This window comes from Erpetoichthys calabaricus, chromosome 5, assembly GCF_900747795.2.
Source record: "Erpetoichthys calabaricus chromosome 5, fErpCal1.3, whole genome shotgun sequence".
NCBI classification, from domain to species: domain Eukaryota; kingdom Metazoa; phylum Chordata; class Cladistia; order Polypteriformes; family Polypteridae; genus Erpetoichthys; species Erpetoichthys calabaricus.
This window is the reverse complement of record NC_041398.2, coordinates 145,001,667-145,021,892: the sequence shown is the minus strand read 5'-3', so window position 1 is coordinate 145,021,892 and position 20,226 is coordinate 145,001,667. Positions and strand designations below refer to the sequence as shown.

The following is a 20,226-nucleotide window of genomic DNA, read 5'->3' as shown; positions in this document are numbered from 1 at the left end:
CAAATCAAATCTCATCATTGGCTTTGGCTTCTGTTACTCATTCTGTTTTGAAGCTTGAGTTTTTAGGGACAAATGCAATGAGCCACAATGTGTCATATAGTACAAGGAATCTTAAACACAGAAATGTTAGAAGTGAGAAAAAATAACAAAGTGCTGCTACTGCCAGAGAGGTTGCCTTGCGCATCCATGTCTGATAATGAATGAGACAAAAACCAGAGCCAATCCTTTTGAGGGCACAGTGCATCTCCTAATAATTGGAGCGATGAAGTTGAGTGCCAAGCAGAAATTAGTAGATTCAGAAGTCTTCTGGCAATCTGAGCAAACAGTAACCGAGGCATAGACATGTAAGGTGACAGCAAGGTAGCAAATAGGGTATTTATTTTGTTAGATCTTCACTGGTACACCATTGTAACAGTTTCATACTGCAAAACTAAAACTGCACAGAAAACAGAGAAAAAACAGACGTCATCAGCTGTGAATGAGACAGCTAAAGAAAATTACAAAGAAAAGGAAGCAGCTACAACAAGGCCAAATGGCTGTTCAAACTGTGGAATGAATCGCCTTAAAATAAAAGCACACATTCTGGCACTATAACAAATCCACTTTCTTTGGATGCTGGTGTTCTGCCATTTCTTCCTGTCCTATCACACTTAGCTGGGGTCAAAAGATCAGATTTTGATGCCTTTACCGATCATAATAGAAAATGGAATAAGAAATCAAAGGGAAAAATTATAAGAAGGACAAGTTTGAAAGTACTACTGGTAAAATGATACTTGGAAAATGTGATGGAAAAGTTTTGTTCTTGAAGTAAGGCAGCAACGACCAAATATACTGTATGTTTGTGTAAGTCAGTTACTTGACAAGTGGAACCAATCAACTGAAATTCAGAGACATCTGAAATTTTCATTTTCTTTGCATTTTTTCCATCTGTGTGCAAGAGGTTTACCATTCTGCATCTGTCTGATGGATATTGTGGAAATTGCAATCTTACAAAAAGCTACTCAGAACTTCTTCCCTCACCTAACAGCTTCTTCCTGTGGAAGTCACCTCTGCTGTGGGGTATCTCCTTGGGCTGCTCCTGGACCACAACAATAGCAGCCTTGAGCCCAGCAAGCTCAGATTCCTCTACATTTCCTTATTGACTGTGTTACAGAAGATTAAAGAGGTAAGTGGGAGAAATACTAAGATGGCCATCCCATGTTCCTTGAACAATTGCATGGTGTATACATAGTTGATAATCTTGTATATAAACATATACGCGTGGAAGTGTGTGTGTCTGTCCGGCCCGGAAGTGAGAGGTGGAGTTGGGGTGAGGGCTCTGCCTCAGAGGAAACAGAAAACTTGCTTAACCGCTAATAACACAAGCGGGGCGAACATGTCTGCAAAACGAAACCTCAGAAGAAAGACAAAGTCGCTTAACCGCCAACATCGGCAAAACGGTATCCATTTTACTTTTTCTCGCGCCACTAATGCACAAGTGATGCAAGCATGTCGGCAAAGCGAATCCTCCTAGGAGAGAGATGCCAACAGTAGTTCCTTTCAATTACCTGACATCTCTACATTTCATTTTTTTTTTCTGACGATTTCCATAGTTTCCAGGACCGAGGGCTTTTTACAGCTTTGGCTTACACAGCTAGTACTGTATAATTGACAAACCAGGTAGGTTTTGTGGTAGAGGGTATAGATAAGAAAATGAAGTGTTAGAGGAAATAGAAGAAATGTGATGTTAGACAAAGGTAATATTGAGCCACACAACTATACATTCTCTGGAAATATCCATTACCTTTCCCAGTATAGCAGTTCAAATATTGCACTTTGGCAATTATCACAAAATTGTTTTAGTTCTATGTCAACAGCTAATGTATGCATTCAGTAGCTACAGTGCAACCTGTCTAAAAAGAGCTTCTAAAATCATGGCCAGGTCACTTGTTCTGTCCTTCTTGTTTCCTGTAGGAAAAAACACATAACATATTTAAGGTTTTTTTGGGGGTCGGGGGGGTGGGGGTGTCAGACTACTTGATTAGGCACATTTCTCATAATTTCTCATTTTGCATTGTTTTATAAGCTTCTGGTGAGTTTTAAGCTAGTTTTTAAGCTAAAAACCCTTATGCATGAAGAGAATTATGGGAACAACCTTGTGTTATGTTCAGCAGTTTTTATTAATTTTTTGTTGATTCCCTGGACTTTTTAAAGCAAAGTAAATGGTTATTCATGTGTTTTTGACCCCAAGGATTGTGAAAATAATGTTTATTTCTTCATAAAAGACATTTTGAGAAAGTAAAAAAATTTATAGCACTATGCCATCACGCCATACTGTTTTACATATGCTGTGGGTGCCACCATTTTGTGAGTCCCGTTGTTGAGGAATGGCTCCCAGTTGGGTGTAGTTAAGGAGGTTGTGACATCTGACCTCAATAATGCATCTAGTTTAAAGCTCAGCATTGTTCTCCTCTGAGTTTGTAGATTGCCCATGTATTAGCATGCAATTTTTTGTGGTAATTAACTTTCTGGCTTTAGAACTGTGTTCATTTTTGGCACCTTGATTATTTTTTTGTGAGCAATTTAAACAGATTAGCTTGACTTTTCATTCTGATTTTGGCTTGTTCCCCTACTAGGTTTCATTTCCTGATACCCTAAAGTGTCTCAGACAGGGTCAGTGCACCTTACGTCAAACAGCATTTTAGACATGTAAGTAAGTTGCCGAGAAAAGTAAAGTACTGAATTTCACACTACACTCCTTAAACGTAATGGTTCTAAAATGGCACTTTACTAGTTGGTGTGGTTGCTCTTAGAACCATTTCTTGACCAAGAACCATTTCATTCTATGAAAGTTGTTTACACATGAAATTGATTCTTTCAACTTTGAAAATATTTTTGATATGCTAACAAAATGGAAATCCTTCATGAATAGCAGGCTCTCTATCAAGATATGAACTAATCAAGAAAATGCAAACTTAGCATAGTTTTATGCAGTAAGTGTCGTTTTAAATCAGGAATCCATTGGTATTTCACAACTCTGTTATCATATATAAATGGCTATGTGTGCAATCTGTTATGGATCTAAATAAATAAAGGTTCTTTCTGGAACTTTCATGTGGATGGTCCTTTTGACCTTCATTTTTAACAGTCTATGTAGACATTTTATTATTTAAATGATTCCTCATGTACATTTTCATTAATCTTGGATTTCATTAAATCATTTCCCAAAATGTACTGAGAATTCAGATTTCACAGATTTAATTCTATAAATTTATAGAGAATTTAGATTTTGGATTTAAATTTCACTACTAAAAGCTTAACCATTAACAGACACTTAATATTAGCATTGTCAAAGACTTAAGAAAAACCTGAGGAGCAGGTGCCTAAGCTTATCTGACAATGGGTCCAAGAATTTCATCCCAATATCTAATGGCATTTAAGGTGCCATTGTCTAGCCTGTACAAGTCTCTGGGTCCCTGCATGGATGTGTCTCCCCAGACCATCACTGACCCACCACCAAACCAGTCATGCTGAACGATGTTACATGCACCATAATGTTCTCCACAGCGTCTCCAGACCCTTTCATGTCTGTCACATGTGCTCAGGGTGAACCTGCTCTCAACTGTGAAAATCACAGGACACCAGTGGGGGACCTGCCAATTCTGGTATTCTATGGCAAATGCCAATCGAGCTTTATGGTGCTGGGCAGTGAGCACAAAGCCCACTAGAGAATGTCGGGCCTTCAGGCCACCCTCATGAAGTCTGTTTCTGATTGTTTCGTCAGAGACATTCACACCAGTGGCCTGCTGGAGGTCATTTTGTAGGGCTCTGGCAGTGCTCATCCTGTTCCTCCTTGTCCAAAGGAGTAAATACTGGTCCTGCTGATGGGTTAAAGACCTTATAGTCCTCTCCTAGAGTAACTGCCTGTCTCCTGGAATCTCCTCCATACCCTTGAGACTGTGCTGGGAGACACAGCAGACTTTCTGGTAGTGACATGTATTAATGTGTCATCCTGGAAAAGTTGGACTACCTGTGCAATCTTTGTAGGGTCCAGATATCGCCTCATGCTACCAGTAGTGACACTGACTGTACCCAAATGCAAAACTAGTGAAAAAAACAGTCAGAAAAGATGAGGAGGAAAAAATGTCAGTGGCCTCCACGTCTCATTGTTGCCCCTCTAGTGCACCTGTTGTTAATTTAATTAACACCAATGCAGCTGAATCTAATTAACAACCCCCTCTGCTACGTAACTGATCAGATCAATATCCCAGAAGTTTCATTGACTTGATGCTATACTCTGATTAAAAAGTGTTCCTTCAATTTTTTGAGCAGAATATTCAGATCTTAAATTCGAGGAAATAGAAAATGTACAGAATATGGAAATCAGCAGAATTCAATTCAATATCCTTCAATGACGTCAGTAGGATCTCTTAAATAAAATGAATTTCAAGCTTTGTGTTTTTTTTTTTTTTTTTGTTTCAATTCTTACCATTTACCAAACAAACAACATAGCCGTTTGCCATATTTTTGCAATTAAAATACAGAAGTGCTATAAAATAAAGAAGTTTCTGTTTGGACTAAGCTTTACAATTTAATGTTTTATTATCTTTAACACTTAGCTTATCTTTTTATGGTAGTTAAAAAAAAATAGTGAACCATCTATTTAGAAATAGTTAATATTAAATGTATAATGTTAAGGAGTTTATTACTGTCATACAAGCAGAGTAATAGGTTAGAACATTTTGATTGACATTAAAAGTTTACAGTTTTTAACAAGTTTATTGTTATTGTAAACGAGCAAAAACTGGTCATTTTTTTTTTTCTTTTAATCCTTAACTCTACTTATATTCTAATTTTTTGGAACTAGGTTAGAGTAATAATAATAACTTTAATAACCTAACAACTAAAGAAATAATTTCTTGTACATTTTATTGTACGGATTCCAGTTTTGCACTTTGTTGTAAAGTGTGTTAAACTTTATGCTGTCTTGTGTTGTTGCAAGTTACACCATGGGCCTGAAGGCACACAATTTCATTTCCCCATGTACATTATTTGTATATGGCTGCGATGACAATAAAGAGAACTTGACTTGACATTTAAAATGCTGCAGTCTCACTCACAACAATTGGGACAAGTTTCTTCACAGATTTTCTTCCATGACAGCAGCCCAGACACCTGGTATACTGTGTTAGTAATTTGCTACTGTATAAGGCATCCTTGTATATACAGTACATACACTATTTGAAATTGTATGACTGACTGGTCAGCAACTTTACAATTTATGTTTAGAAACTATTTCTGAATTTGCAGGTGTGGGTCCGATGGTCCTGTATTGTTTGCCAGTAGGAAGGACAGTGAAAAGCAGCTGTGATATGGCTGAAGTTTTGGTTACATTGTTTGCCTTTCTAAAGAAGCAAGTGTTGTGTATGTCATGAATAGAGATAGATGAACACCAGTAATGTTCTGTGCTGCCTCCACCACCCAATCCAGTGCTTTATGTTGTACTTTTTTGCAACAACGGCCCTGTACTATATCAAAAACCTGCTTGCTTTATTTGCATTTGACAAAATCACCACCACAATGAGAGCACATGTTCATGCTACCCCAGTCACTGATAGGATTCAGCTACTTTTAACTTATAACACAGTAAAACCTCAAAACATGTTTGAAGTTTTGGAAGCAAAAGGTCCCCAGTTGTTTCATTTAAAATTCATTGTGGTAATGTACAGAACCAAAATTAGAAAAAAGTTGTCTCTGTCCAAATATTTATGGACCTAACTGTATGTCTACATTAGTAAAATACTGGCCACATTCTCGCCTCAAAAACCAAAGCCCTTCCAAAAAATGTTGGTCCACACTTAGATTTCATCATCATGGACACGGTCAAACATTTCTGTACAAATACCCTGGCTTTTCAGCCAACAGATTATTCTATTCCACTCATTTTGGCAATGAATATGATTTAGTATTCAGTACGAACAAGACCTAACTGAGCAATTTTTAGAGACCAAGGCAAGAGAAGGAGGACATGATAGTCTTGCTGCATTTCATGTCCCCAGATAGTGTACATTAAAAAAATGTTATTACGAACACATGCACTTGGCAAATCCGATTATTAACACTCAGTAATTCAGTGCATTTTGTTGCTCTTGTCTTTTACTTTGGATGAGTGTTTCAGGATTTGTTGTGCTGGGTTGGCTTCTACTCTCCAGAAAATTTGAGTTTCCAGAAATGTTTGTCAAGTGCACCTGTTTGCCATTTGTGGGCTAGAGAACCAGACTTTGTTCTTCTTTTGACCAACACTTCTATAACCTGTTATTTCATCAGTTGGGTTTCTTGAAAAGAGTAAAGGTGTTTATCACTTATGGCTTCATCAGTGGTTGTGGCTCTTTCTTTGGTTTTCCTCTGGAGATAGATGCAGCATAGCTGTTTCTTTACAGCCCCTTAAGTACTGTACTTTTCATGTGCTTGCATGTTACGTGTCCTCAATTACCTCTCAATCAGCTCTACTTGATTGCTGGACTTGAAAGAAGCAGTCTTTGATGTGCCACTAAAGAGAACGGAGGTTGACCTTTAGCAGCAGTTGTACTTAAATAATCACAAACTACTTGTAACAAATGAAAATAAAGGCAGAAAAAGAATACCCTCACTCCATCTTGCCAATTCTTGACATACCTTAATTGAAACTGATATTAGTTCTTCTCTACAGATCTTTAAATATTTCTCTAGTGCTTAGACACCAACTACCCACAGCTTGCAGGCAAAATGTTTACGCACATGTAAGGCTTTCTTTCATCTTGCATTGTCCTGGCATCCTCCATCCCACCTGCACTCTTAGATTTTCAACAGCCCTGCAGGTTCTCTAAGGAAGTGCTTCTCAAACTCAGTCCAAACTTGTTCCATCCATCTTCTGTTTTTAATTGAACTCCTTTTGCCTAGTTAGGCAATCTGTTATTTCCCAGTTTCTGTGTTTTGTGGTCAGTGTAGAACACAAAAGTAAGTTTGCTTGGCACATTCTAATAAAAAGTTACCACTTATGTACAGCATGTTACTCCAGAAATTGTTCTTGACTCACACTCATTGCTTACTCCAGCTTTCCTGCAATCCTGCTCTGGATAAGGATAAGCAAGTTCACAAGATGAATGGATGGACATGGAGATAATTTAATGTTATTTTAAACTCAGTTTTTAAAATCATCATGGTTGTCATTCTGTTTTTGCAGGTTATTTAATCCATTTCCTAATGAGCACATTAGTGGGTCTGAAACTGAAGTACCGTAGATGCAGTCTTTAAGTATTCAGTGTCTGCTCCGTTCATTTCTAATTATTTTTATTAGAATGCAATTAAGGGAGCAAACTAAAAGGAAATCAACAAGAGATAAGCTCTTAAAGGTATAGGAAAAATCCATATCATTCTAAATGTCTTTTAAATGTTAAAATCACATGCTGTGCTTTTCAGAATAAGTGAAGAGAAAAAAAGCTAGCTAATTAAATGGGATCAATACAAAGTAAAATGATTCACTGATTGTGAAACTGTTTAGAACAAAAACCTACAGCTGGATGGGGTCCCCTGGACCAGGTTTGAGAACCACTGATCTAAGATATCCACATCCCAAAGCTTACCAAACATTCACTTTTCTAAGTGAGTTCCATGCACTGTATAAAATGCATGCTTATTTTTCAGTCTGCCTTAATCAAAGCATAAAGGACACCTTGATCCAGAAATGTACAGTGGGTTCAGATTTCTAAAGACAAAAATACACAACCTCAGTCTAAATGATCAAACTCAGTGCAATACTGTAATATAAAAACCTACTAAAGAAAATATGCCGGTGCAGAATGATTTGACTTGCACACAATACAGTCTGCTGCAAATCACTTTCACGAAATAGTGTACTTCCAAGCCTACAGTGTACAATTCTTTCCTAAACAACCCCCCATACACCCCCCCCCCCCCCCCAAAAAAAACCATGTACCTGTCTCACAAGTCTGAAGTGTTTTTCCATTTGTGCCCACTTAGGTTATGTCTTGCCTGGGAGTTGAATCCTGAATATTCACTCCTGTTTTTAAATGAGCTTGTCAAGCACTGGTAATGTAGTAACCAGGTTAAAAGAGGATTACCTGACTCGGAACACAGCTGGCGGAGAAAGGTCCCTTAAACAAGACCGTTTATTTGTAGGCTGTAGATCAGAAGCCTAACTTGGCTTCCAGTTGGTGTTGCCCATGGGAGCCATCTACTCTCTAAACCAGTGGTCCCCAACATTTTTGACAGCAAGGACCACTTTATTAGATGCAAATTTTCCCACGGACCGGTTGGGGGGGGGGGGGGGGGGGGGGGGTAGTTTTATACATAATTTACATAACATTTCTATTATTATTAAGTTATTAAGCAGTTCCCATATGCTTTGCATTTGCCATTCCTACAGATTGCATATCACAAACATTAACACTGCTATCTTTTTTTCATGTCTGCCGTTTCTATAGGAGGGTGACAATGAGTTAAATTCCAATGGATGTTTTTCAAGTGTTGACAAGCAATAAGCAAAAGGTATCACTGAAAACCACAGAAAACAAAAACAGCAAAAAAAAAAACAGTACGAGGAAAGTTCAAAGAAAGAGATTTTTTTTACAATGTTTCTGTTTGGGGATCGTTGTGCAAATGTGCACAACTGAGCTGTGACCACAGATCTAACTGCTCTGTGGATGATTCGTTCAAGCATTTCAAGGTCACTTCGTTGTAATGAAAGCATCTGCTGAATGTATTTCGTAGTAACGCGATTTCTATAGACTCGTGTTATAGGGGGAAACTGTCGGGACCATAAAAATACTTTGATGTAATACTCTCTCACCTCAGTCTCTCTCCTCTCTGTGCGCCGCTGCAAAGCCCCGCCCACCAAGCGTTCTGAAAAGTCTGAGTGAGTCTCCGTTGCCGGCAGTTCTCTCGCAGCCCGCTGTCAGACGGCTGCGGACCGGGGGTTGGGGACCCCTGCTCTAAACTACCCTCACCGTTCTTTTCACAAGACTCAGATGCTCTTCTTCCACACCCATAACCCCTCATTTCTCTCTCTAGGTCTTCATCCTATCCCTACAGATAGCCCACGTTTCATGTTACTCTTCTTTCCTGCGTCCACCTTTTCATATCCTACTCAGACATTACCCAAGTAACTCCCAGTTAGGTCTGGATGTTATGGTGATACCTACAGAAATGGACGGTATAAACAATAAAAACGATCGAGTATATACAAAAATGTGTATGTCTCCAATCTTTGATACAGTTTCTTAGAAAACATTATGATGGGTTGCAATCACTGAAACTCCATACAAATGTAGTAAAAAAAACAGCTTTCAAAGTTACTGAGGTCCTTTCTTTCAGCCATTCTAGGCAAAAATAAATAAAATAAGCCCTTTTCTCAATAACATTCAGTTGTACCTTGAGTTATTAAAAATTCCTATTAATTAAAAACATATAATAAATGTTTTTGTGTTCTATGAACAGTTTTCCTCAGCAAAATGATTATTTGTTTGAGACTTCAGAATGGTATGCCACCACATGCACATCCTAAAATATGCTTCTGTTACGGATTGTTTGAATTTTATGACATTTTCTTAATTAGGGCAGAGAAGTAAATGGTTTGTTTTCTTTACTTCCTTCATTAACTTTGCCTAATTTATTCTAATATATGTGCATACAGTAATAAACTCTATAACGCAAACAAAAAAATGAGAGAATTATTTTTATTGTATGACTCATCTCAGGAATTAATAGGTGAGCCAGAATCAAACTGACCAATTTCTTAAAACTTTAGTAATGGCATTGAGTGAGCTGGCGAAAAAAGCTGACATGCAGTTAATTCATCCTCAAAATAATTTTAGCCAGGCCCAGAATAACATCTAATTTATTCTCTCCCTTGGTGTGCATTCAGTCTTAATTTGCATTTTTTTTTGTCTAAAGCTTCCTGATACATGGGAATTAAAAATTAACTTGCACTACCACATGCAGTTGTTCTTTTAACATTGACTTTGGGTTGGATTAAAAAGGTTTGGCGACGGGTGGAAGGAATTTGTTTCAAAAGATTCTTTTCCCCGCCCAAGGCTATATAAACAAAAAAAAAGGTCATGGAAAGTATGTACAAGTATCTGTTGTTCCCAAACTGATTCACAGTAGAATGTCCTTCGTACATGTGTACACAATTTGCCAAATGTTTGAGCCCATTTCAAATTAAGTAATACAAATAAGCTGAAGGTAAACAATGAAATAAAAAAATAAACTTATTTAGTACATAGTTTTAAAATTAACTTACAATGTTTTATTTAATTTTGATTGCTGTGCAATTCCATGTCTTCTGTAATTTTTTCTTTTATTTAGATGCTTTCACAACTTAATTTATTTTTACATCTTGTTTTCCCATTATGGCAGTTTTACAGTGAAGTTTTTAGTGCTGTCACACTATGCTTAATAAACAAAATCCACATAAAAGGAATGGAGCTGGGAACTGAGAAAAACTCAGGAGCTGAGAGGCAGCTGCTGTTGTGCTGAGCACTATGCCAACCATTACTTAATGAAGATATAGTTAGAGTTATTAGAATCATGTATTGCTGGTTGAACATTTTTTATTGTTCTTACCATTTCACATTTATTCTATTTCTGCTTAACTTTAATATTGTTTTTTCTTATTTCATCTTAGAAATAGGGTTACAATACAATAGTAGTTCAAAATTGTACAATTTTCAGATCTTTTTGAATATGAAAGTTAAGGCTTTAAAAATGTCTAAATAAGTAGATGCGTTTTCTTCTTAATTTTATTTAACTTACCTTTAAATGTTATTGGCATTAAAGAATATTAGAATATGTACCAATTGGCTTTAATGGTCATAAAATTATACAAGTCACTTATACCTGTATCATTTTATACATATGTATTGTCACAGATAACACAGGCTGTTTGGCATCCTGACTGAAATGGATAGTACCTTACCAGGCCAGGAAGTCTTTATGGAAGGATGTGGATGGACGAGCATCCTGGCTGGGTTGCTTGGTTGGTACCTTTCCCAGCCGAGAGACCACAATAACAGAAGAACAGAGGGAGGCTGCTTTCCGGGGCCATGCATTCCTCCTATACACAGGAATGCAGCATTCCTCTGGTGGAACTCTCATTTGTACACTCACAGGGCATGTAAAAATGAGAACAGCTATGAAAGAAATAGATACATTCAAAAATTTTAGAACATGCCATTTCTTCCTGTTTTTATTGGAATACAGATGCCTCACAGGACAGTGGTCCAAAGTAAGTAAGGGTTACTTTCAACTCTGAAGAGAAGACTTCATCCTACTGGTTTGACAGCTCGAGTGGCAGTTAGAAAGCCATTGCTAAAATTGCAAAATAAGAAAAGGAAGCTTGCCTGAGACACTACTAGTCTCAATTTACTCTGAAATTGAACCATAGAACAAATCAACATTTGGAGACACGGCTACTGCTCAGCTGTTAAGCTGTGCTTCAAATTGTTGTCCTGTGAGGTGCCTATCACACAAGCAGTTGACTTTCAGGACCTTGTCTGCCAATTCTGCTGCGGCTTTGGGTGTGTCAGACCTGTTCCTGTCATATATGTGTATGTATATACTGTACAGAGAGAGAGAGAAAAAAAATTCAAACAGCTGCACCATTTAATTATATCCCATGTTTTTCAGATAATTATTTAACCAAACCCAAATCTCACATCCAACAATTTCATGTACTTTTTCACATGTCTATTAAAAGAATTAAAAAGAGAGCATGGGGAAAGTAATGGGGATTGGAGATAGGTCAGCCAGGTAATCAAAAATTAGATGGATATATCTGATAGAGAATAAAAATAAAGTATTACCCCCATCATGTTAATATATGTGATTTAATATTAGCATGTTAAACTATTCATTAAATTATTTCTAAAATAACAATAAATTTCAGACTAAAGCTCATAATAGTCAACTTTCCTATACAGGTGCAGTTTTTTTTGGGTCTGTTAGTATTTTACTACTGTTGCTAGTCAGAGGAGGCTGACAAAAAAGAATTTATTTGTAATGTGTACACATTACAAAAAATGTGCACTTGAAAGAACAGAACTCTGACAAAGGAATGTCAAAGCACATATTCCATCAGAAAAATGTCCATGGAATAATCTGAGATGCAGCTACTGCAAATCAGCCCTAAATTTTAATTTAAGACCTGAGCAAGGAGTTCAATGAAGAATGGTTCTTCAACATTTCCAGAAGGAGCAGATCTTTCAACAATACAGATTAATGTGTAAAACATACAAATGCATTGGCGTACCTGGCTAACCCTTTTGTTTGTCTTTGCACAAGGAGACCAAGAGCTCTTTATTTCAAGCTAGACCACAAACTACTAAAATATATGCAAACACCTATCTTTGCTGTTCACTTTAGATTAAAAATCAATGTAAAATTAAAACCCTTAAGAAGTTATATTTTTGGCATTTCTAATTGAGGCCAAACTGTGCTCAAGTATAAAACTAAACACAAAGGAAATCACATTACCTGGACCCAATACATCTTATTAGTATAAAACTCGCACCAAACAGGTAGGATTTTTACCTTCATTTTTAATTGTTACATTACAATTATGAATCATTCTGTCTGTTGTCTGAAAATACAGATGTTCAACACTGAATCATTAGCAGATTAAAAGTGGCGTGAATATTTTTAAGCAAGACAATCTTGTTCTAACTGGTACATATGCTACAATCCAAACTTGAGTAACACACCTGAAATAGGAGCCTTAGGATTGGGGTTAAGAGTGTAAGGTGCCACTTTAGCATAATGCTTATTTTAATAATCCCGGATAAATGGTGGCAATGGCAGAAACAAAAGCTTAAAAGTGTAATTAACTAGAAAATGCAGTCCACTCAATATATACTTTAAATTGCTTATACCACATGCATGGTTTTCATTTCATTCTAAGACTGCTTATATCGAATGTACTGTACAATCTTATATATTCAAAACAACAAAAAAACAGCTAATCTTGTTCTTGGTACTTGTATTCAAAGTTTAACTCTAATGTGTTAAAGACATTGACTATGTAATAATAATAAAAGGTAGTATTTATAAATACATATCTAATCAACAGCATTGAGGAAAAACCTTTTTTCTCAGTTGACAGATCAGTGGTGACAGACACGGTGTACAAAAGATTCGCTATTCAGCTGCTGTCAGTTCCCGTTTTAAAACCTGAATGGCCTCTACAGGTTGCTGTTCACTGCGCAACCAATCTTTTAGTATAACCTGTCAGATTGTAAAGTCCTAAGATTGGCCCAAGAACTTTTGCCCAGCCCTGGAGTAGATATCTTCCATCCATCCATTATCCAACCTGCTATATCCTAACTACAGGGTCATGGGGGTCTGCTGGAGCCAATCCCAGCCAACACAGGGCACAAGGCAGGAAACAAACCCCGGGCAGGGCGCACACACACACACTAGGGACAATTTGGAATCTCCAATCCACCTAACCTGCATGTCTTTGGACTGTGGGAGGAAACCGGAGTACCCAGAGGAAACCCATGCAGACACGGGGAGAACATGCAAACTCCACACAGGGAGGACCCGGGAAGCGAACCCGGGTCTCCTAACTGCGAGGCAGCAGTGCTACCCACTGTGCCACCATGCTGCCTAGTAGATATCTTCCTAGGAGTTATTGCATCTGTAAGAAGTAAGTATTATGTCCTTATACCTGTATCATGTCTTCATTGTCACGTGAAAGTAATGTCTCTGTATATATTCGTAATTGTTAAGCAATTTTACTGTTATTTCATATTAATTTATTATATATTGTTCAGACAGTTGTAGTTTTGAACGTATCGTTATTTGTAACCAGTAATGCTTGTGTTTTAATATTGCAGTTCATGAATAGTACTTCTCGTTATATTTAAATTGCATCAATGCTTTCAAGCTTGTTTAATAACAGTCCCCTGTGCATTACGTTGTAAGTACCAAATAGTATTTTATTCATTATTATTCTTTATGGTATCATATTGTCCATTGCAGTTTGTTCAACACATTATTATACAGTATTTAGTTCAGTCAAGTTCTTAAGTTATTATTTGCATTTATTATACTAGTTTTAAATGAATATTTACTTTTCCCTCTGTTTTCTTAAAGGAAACCTCACACATATACAGTATATTATTTATAAAATCATCATTTTCTAACCCTGGTGTAACAACTAATTAAAGAGCTGAGTGGCATGGATTTGTATTTTAATAAATAATTATTTGGACATTTCCTCTTTCTGACTGTTCTTACCAGACAACCTGTGGCAATTGCACGTGTTATAAAGAAGTTCATCTACAGAATAAGTGAGGTCACAAGTTGAGTCTAATTATTCAACACCTCCCGTAACACATGGATTCAGATCATAATGTGACTGTACCACAGTTAAGGACACTACTAAGTGATGTACCATATTCTTTGATGATCCAGATCCAAAAGAAGGTTAGTGCCTCACCTTTTTTTTCCTACTTGCAAAGCAAATAGTTAAATTAACAAATGGGTAAAACATCACTATCTTCCTCTTTCCATCATCAAGCTCAGCTTAGGAAGAAAGGTAACAACTAGTAGTAGACAAAATTAATTCCAATTATATTTTCACCACCTCCCTTACACTGTTTCCCCATTTTTGTAAATTCTGATTTAACCTGTAGGGTGAAAACAACAAAAATGGGACTATAGGGCTGCATCCACCTGTTACCTCTTCTAGAATTTTCTAAAAGGAAAGGACACTAAAAGGAATTTTATAAAGTAGTTTTTTTCTGTAGGGTAGGGATTCCTAGTTTGGCTCTGGAGAGTTGCAGTAGACCAGGTATTTGTTAAAATCCTATTCAGATTTTAAAACCAGTTCTTGGTATTAATAAATTTAACTGATTAAATGTTTCCCTTAACAGTCAGTTTGCAACCTCATAAACTATTTTTTTTATAAAATTCAGAAGGAAGTTGTTGTTTGTTTTTATTATTATAAATGATACATTAGAAGAAACATTAACCTTGATTGATACATACACTCAACTATATTTATCACTCAAACCTTGTGGTGTGTCTCCTGTTGTGTCACTAATAATCATTTCAGGGAGTTAAAACACTGGATAAATGAGGAGTATGTGTCAAACACCAACAGGTTCTATGTGTACGTACTAATCCTGGAAACCGTGCCAAAACACCATCAACTTTAAAATGACAGAATGGATGGGAGTTTTCCTGAATAAACATACAGGTATAATGGTATTTCATGTAGACCATTATCCAAAGCCATATTTTTCCAGTAAAAAAATTTGTGGATTCCTTTTAAGCAAGTACATAAAAAATGAGTTTATGTATTTATTTCACGTAGAATTTACTATTACAATTGTTTATACACAGTCTTGTGAAATTGTTACATTTCCAGGAAGTAATGAGTGCAAAATGCTCTCACAAGGATTCCTGCTCATACTGTGAAGTATGGCCATTTCAGTCCTTTTCATAATTTAAAATACAAACCTCCATTTATATTGAAATCAGAATCTTACTAAAAACACTTATAGCTATTTTGCAGTACTGTAATTAACAGAGCATTTTAATGCATACACACTCATGAATATATTTTGTGGCCATAAAATATAGGTCTTCTATACATTTCAAAAATAAATGTCTATTGTAAGCTACAGAGCCTTTAGTAACAGGGCCCCTAAACTTTAAATTGATCTCTGTGCTAAAGTGAGGGAAAACCCGTCTGTCTCAGAACTTAAATCCAGAATGGAGATCCTTTAATTTAAAACAGTCCATCCTTATCGAAGTTTATGGTTGGACTGTTTCTACTGAAACCACATCTACTAATTGACATAAAAATAATTATGGCTGCCGTCATACACAACTGTTAAGAATCCTTTTCACTTCTTCTTATCCTAAATGTTTTACTGAGGCTAAAGACACCACAGCTGCCTCAACCCATCAATTAATCCTGACCATGGAATGAGATACAAGACAGATCAGCGGCAACAGACATGGCTTCAGATTATAATGTGACTATACTCCAGTTAAGGGCATTACTAAGTGATGTACCATATTCTATGATGATCCAGAGAAAGCTGTTCACTAGTTCCAAAAGAAGCTTAGATTCACAACGTTTTTGCTGTATAATCTGTGATAAAGGCTATACATTTGAAAAATAGTGTCTCGTAACATTTCTTTTTCTACTTTTAAATATATTCTTGTAAGGGATACAAGAACCAAGAGCCTCACATGGAAGGATAAAGTTGAAAACAGTTGGGGATAGGTAACCAGTTTAACACAGAATAAATATCATTTGGATAATTAAGAGTTGACAAGCAACCTGGCAACATGTGTTCAGATTGTGGAGGAAGAAGAAGATAGAAACGAGAGAGGGAAGCAAACAGACTTTACTGTGTGGACACTTCTGTTGGCAACTGAACAAATGTCTAAGTGCTCTGAACTGGAGACACCACATACTTCAGTATTAAACTGCTATGCCAAATCTTTGTGCATCAGTTCAGTCCACTATACTGCCCATACTAGACAATAATAATTATACCAAATAGTGTTTTATTAAAATGGTAAAGAATGTAGCATACAGAAACTGCATTCAACTTAAAGGACCAGTTTCTTTTTAACTATTTAACATTATCAGATTTAATTTCCAGGATGGAAGCAGACCTTTTTTTAATCCTATGTGTGTGTCCTGTTCTTCTGAACATATTGTTTCAAGGACTCATATTAAATGAGTAGTTTTCACCTTCAATCTCAGGAGACCCCAGGTGGTTACAGGTTTCACCCTAACTATTCTGTAGTTAGAGGTCAGCTCTTGCTTTAGATTGATGTCATGAAAGTAGAAGATAACAAGTTTATGACAAAGGACCAATCTAGAAATGCCTTGAGCCTGATGCAGCCAAGAGAGGCTCTGACTGCCACAATTCTGAGCTGGATAAAGAAAGTTTGAATATGGTTAGGTGGAAATCAGAGAAAAGATTATAAATATAACAGATATTTCAGTATTAGATCAAAAATCGCTTAATTTAGTTTCTCTGTTTGCAATTTAAGAGGTTGCACTTATTTTGAAATGTATTAAGTGCCAATGATTAAGTTATTTACTGCTAAGCAGATCACGAGAATATTCTATTCCTTTTCCATCTGTCTTCAGAACCCGTGTCTGATCTTTATTAAATTATCTCAATCAGTAAAAAAATGAAGTGATCAATGAATATCAAGGACCGATTGTGCAATGAAACGTGCAACAAGAATACAAACATGACCACGCTATTCCACATTACGAAATGGAAAGAAACTGTCGACAATACGAGTTTACGAAACTGGTGGCAACTTCTTTCATTTGTGCTCCCGAGACCGATAAACGCATCCACGTTACATTAATTATGCACTTCACTTTAAAATTTCAAAAAGTAAATAAGAAGGAATCGAATATGTCAGAATTAAGTATTCTGGCTGCCGAAATGCACAACAAACAGTACCCCAAATCACACAGCATACTTCCTAGTCCCGACATTCGTTCATCTCTAGACTCTTCGGCACCCAGTGGTTAAACGAGCAGGTTGTCCGGAGGCGAGTAGCAGGGACGTTCTGATTGGTTACCATACCTGGACTGAAATCTTCTGGTCAGCTCACCTGTTGGGCGCGCGCGACGTCAGTCGCAATGTCTGCCGCCCGCCTCTAGATGGAGTCGTCAAAGACATCTGCTTACGTTGCGTGTGTGCAAGTGGGTGAACCTGCTGGAGTGCAGCTGTTGTAGGCAGTACGCTGTTGCTGCAGTACTGAAGCGGTTCTAGCTTTTACTGTATGCGGACTGAAATCACGATATGTCAGCTGGGTAACAATTGGAAGAAGGATAGTGGAGCCCTGGCTGCACTGGAAAATAATGTATTTACCGCTTTCTGAAGACGAGGTGTTCCCTGTTACCTGTCAAGAAGAGAACCTGTGAAGGGGCATGTCTTAAGAAGTAGGTCACCGCTGGAGTATAGGGGATCTCGTGTCTCGGAGAGGTGCAGAAAACATTCAGAACAGTTTAACCATTCTGGCAGAATAGGGGCGATTGTACTTCTGCCGTCATGTTTGATGTTTGCTAAACCGCGATACTCGAGGAGGTGGAGGAGAAGAAAAAGGAAAAAATCTTTATTTCCATAAATTCTGCGGATTTACTTTACATCGATACTTTCAGCTACTTGATTCTGATAACCAACGCTTTTTCTTTGCGTTTTAAATCGTGGGTTTTATTGCTTTGGGGAAAAAGCATTATGAATTTACTGTATGCCCTTACGGGATAACCGGGCGCCAATTTCCCGGCTATTCACTTCTGCTGTACTCGCCCGGTGATGTGTGCGATGTTCGAGAAGATGGACAAGTTCCTGCAAATCGCTCCGCACTCGCTGGCCATAGTGCTATGCCGCACTGGCGGCGACAATGTGCCTGCGGCCAGCGACGAGCTGCAGCATCACCACACGGGCTACGAGATCTTCGCTGACTTCAAAGCCGAAAACATGCAGCATTTCTGGAATAAAAAAGTCACAGACGCAGTCTCGGAGACGTTTTTCTTGGGTTGGATCGACGAACATGTCCTGCTGATCCAAGGGAAAGAAGACCACTTGGAGGTGCTGAGGGAGGGCTGGATGAGGAGAGCGCTGAAGCCGCCTCGGGGTTTCGAGATCAAATATTTAGGTAAGCAACTGGGCGGCGTAGTTTCCTCGGGGACTCACATTTTCACAAGGTTCTCTCAAGTCAATGGCATGTTTCGCATTCTAGGTGCTCTTATGGTGTCGGGAGCCGTGCTGCTTGTCTCTGTGGGACGAGGAAAGGGTTAATGCGATGTAGTAAGAAGTGTTTCTTCGATTGATCGGCCGCGATATTATGTTGCTTTTAAATGGAAACATGCCTGACGAATTTAATGTCTTTTTACGTTTCATTATGGTCATGCCAGACCCTCTTTAGATTAACCATTCTGTCTGTTCGAGCCAAAGTCACGTATTTAAAACGAGTCCGCGGAAGATTTTTATCAGCTACAAGTTCCTCGATGCGCCCAGGTGGCCTATGCCGTGCTAGGGGTTGGTGTTTTAAAATATTTTTACCCATGGGGTGAAGCATTGAGGTAAAAAGTAGTCATAGCAATTATCAAGTGAAGTCGCATTTCTTGTCGTTTGATACGTTGAATAGTAATTTTCACAGAAAACGGATTGTTTTGGGCTATCTTTTTAGCGATCAAATATTTAAGTCAACGTCATAGATTTAATGCACATCTTTGAATATTCAAGCATCTCTAAATCTAAAATACACCTAGAATGATTTTTTTCCTTTCTGAAACTTACTTTAACGCACTCCAACCTGTATATAATATCTAATAGCCCAGATTTTTTCATACTCATTTGTCAGTTTGTTTATTTTAAAAAGGTTTACTTCAGTCACTAATACAATGTTTTATCGGTGTTATTGCGTAATGGATAGCGGTTAAAAAGTGGTATTGTGGGATTTCACGTGCCATTTTTTACTACCTAAGTGCAAAAAGTTACAATTTTAAATATTTTCTTTAAGAAAAGAAATCCTCTGTCATTTTCGATTCAAACCCTGCCTCGTGCTTTATTTGCTCTGATTTTAGGAGGTAAAACTTAGATCCCCATTTAGTCCTTTATCAGGGTGGGCTCTTTTCAAAAGAAAGTAGTCACTCGTAGTAAGAAATTTATATTTGTATTTTATGTTTTTAGTAAACCTAGAGTGTACAGCAGATTTAGGACATGTTTATTGATTAAACTCTTTTAACAACGTACGGCGGTCAGCAGTCTTTTGCTTTGTGGTTTAACATTGTTGTGCGTTGAATTAAGCCAGGGAAAAATCGGAACTGCTTAACCCTGAGCAGTGCCAGCGTGTGGCACAGTGTGCAATGGAAACCAATAAAGAAAACTGAAACATGTAGAGAATGGTAGCAGTGCCGAAAGTTGCGTTTGAGATAACGGCTGCTGATTCTCCCATTTGATTTACTGATTAGAACAAGTTGTCAAAAGATAAAGTGTGCAAAAGTTTATGGACTGTGTGTCACTCAAAGTGCTCTACAGTCCCCATCACAGTGACAAATACTGTAATAAAAATGGATAAAGGCAATTACATAATGTCATAATTTTAAATAGTACAAAATCACAATTCAAATAAATTTTATCATGAAATTATTGATTATAACACTTATCAAATGACTATTACAAGATGTGATTT

The 20,226-nt window shown here is 37.3% G+C and overlaps 2 protein-coding genes across 6 annotated transcripts in view; both read left to right on the top strand.

Moving 5' to 3' along the window:
• The window catches only part of trappc11 (trafficking protein particle complex subunit 11), a 973,608-nt gene that overhangs the window by 504,670 nt on the left and 448,712 nt on the right, over positions 1-20,226 (top strand). The window lies entirely within an intron of this gene.
• The window catches only part of stox2a (storkhead box 2a), a 412,127-nt gene continuing 409,630 nt past the window's right edge, over positions 17,730-20,226 (top strand). The window contains exon 1 of one of the 3 annotated variants that reach the window (XM_051928429.1): positions 17,730-18,687. In XM_051928429.1, the coding sequence (XP_051784389.1) occupies positions 18,345-18,687 (343 nt within the window). In that variant the 5' untranslated portion in view covers positions 17,730-18,344. The remainder of the gene's footprint in view (positions 18,688-20,226) is intronic. The other 2 variants (XM_051928431.1, XM_051928433.1) reach the window with 2 other exon arrangements.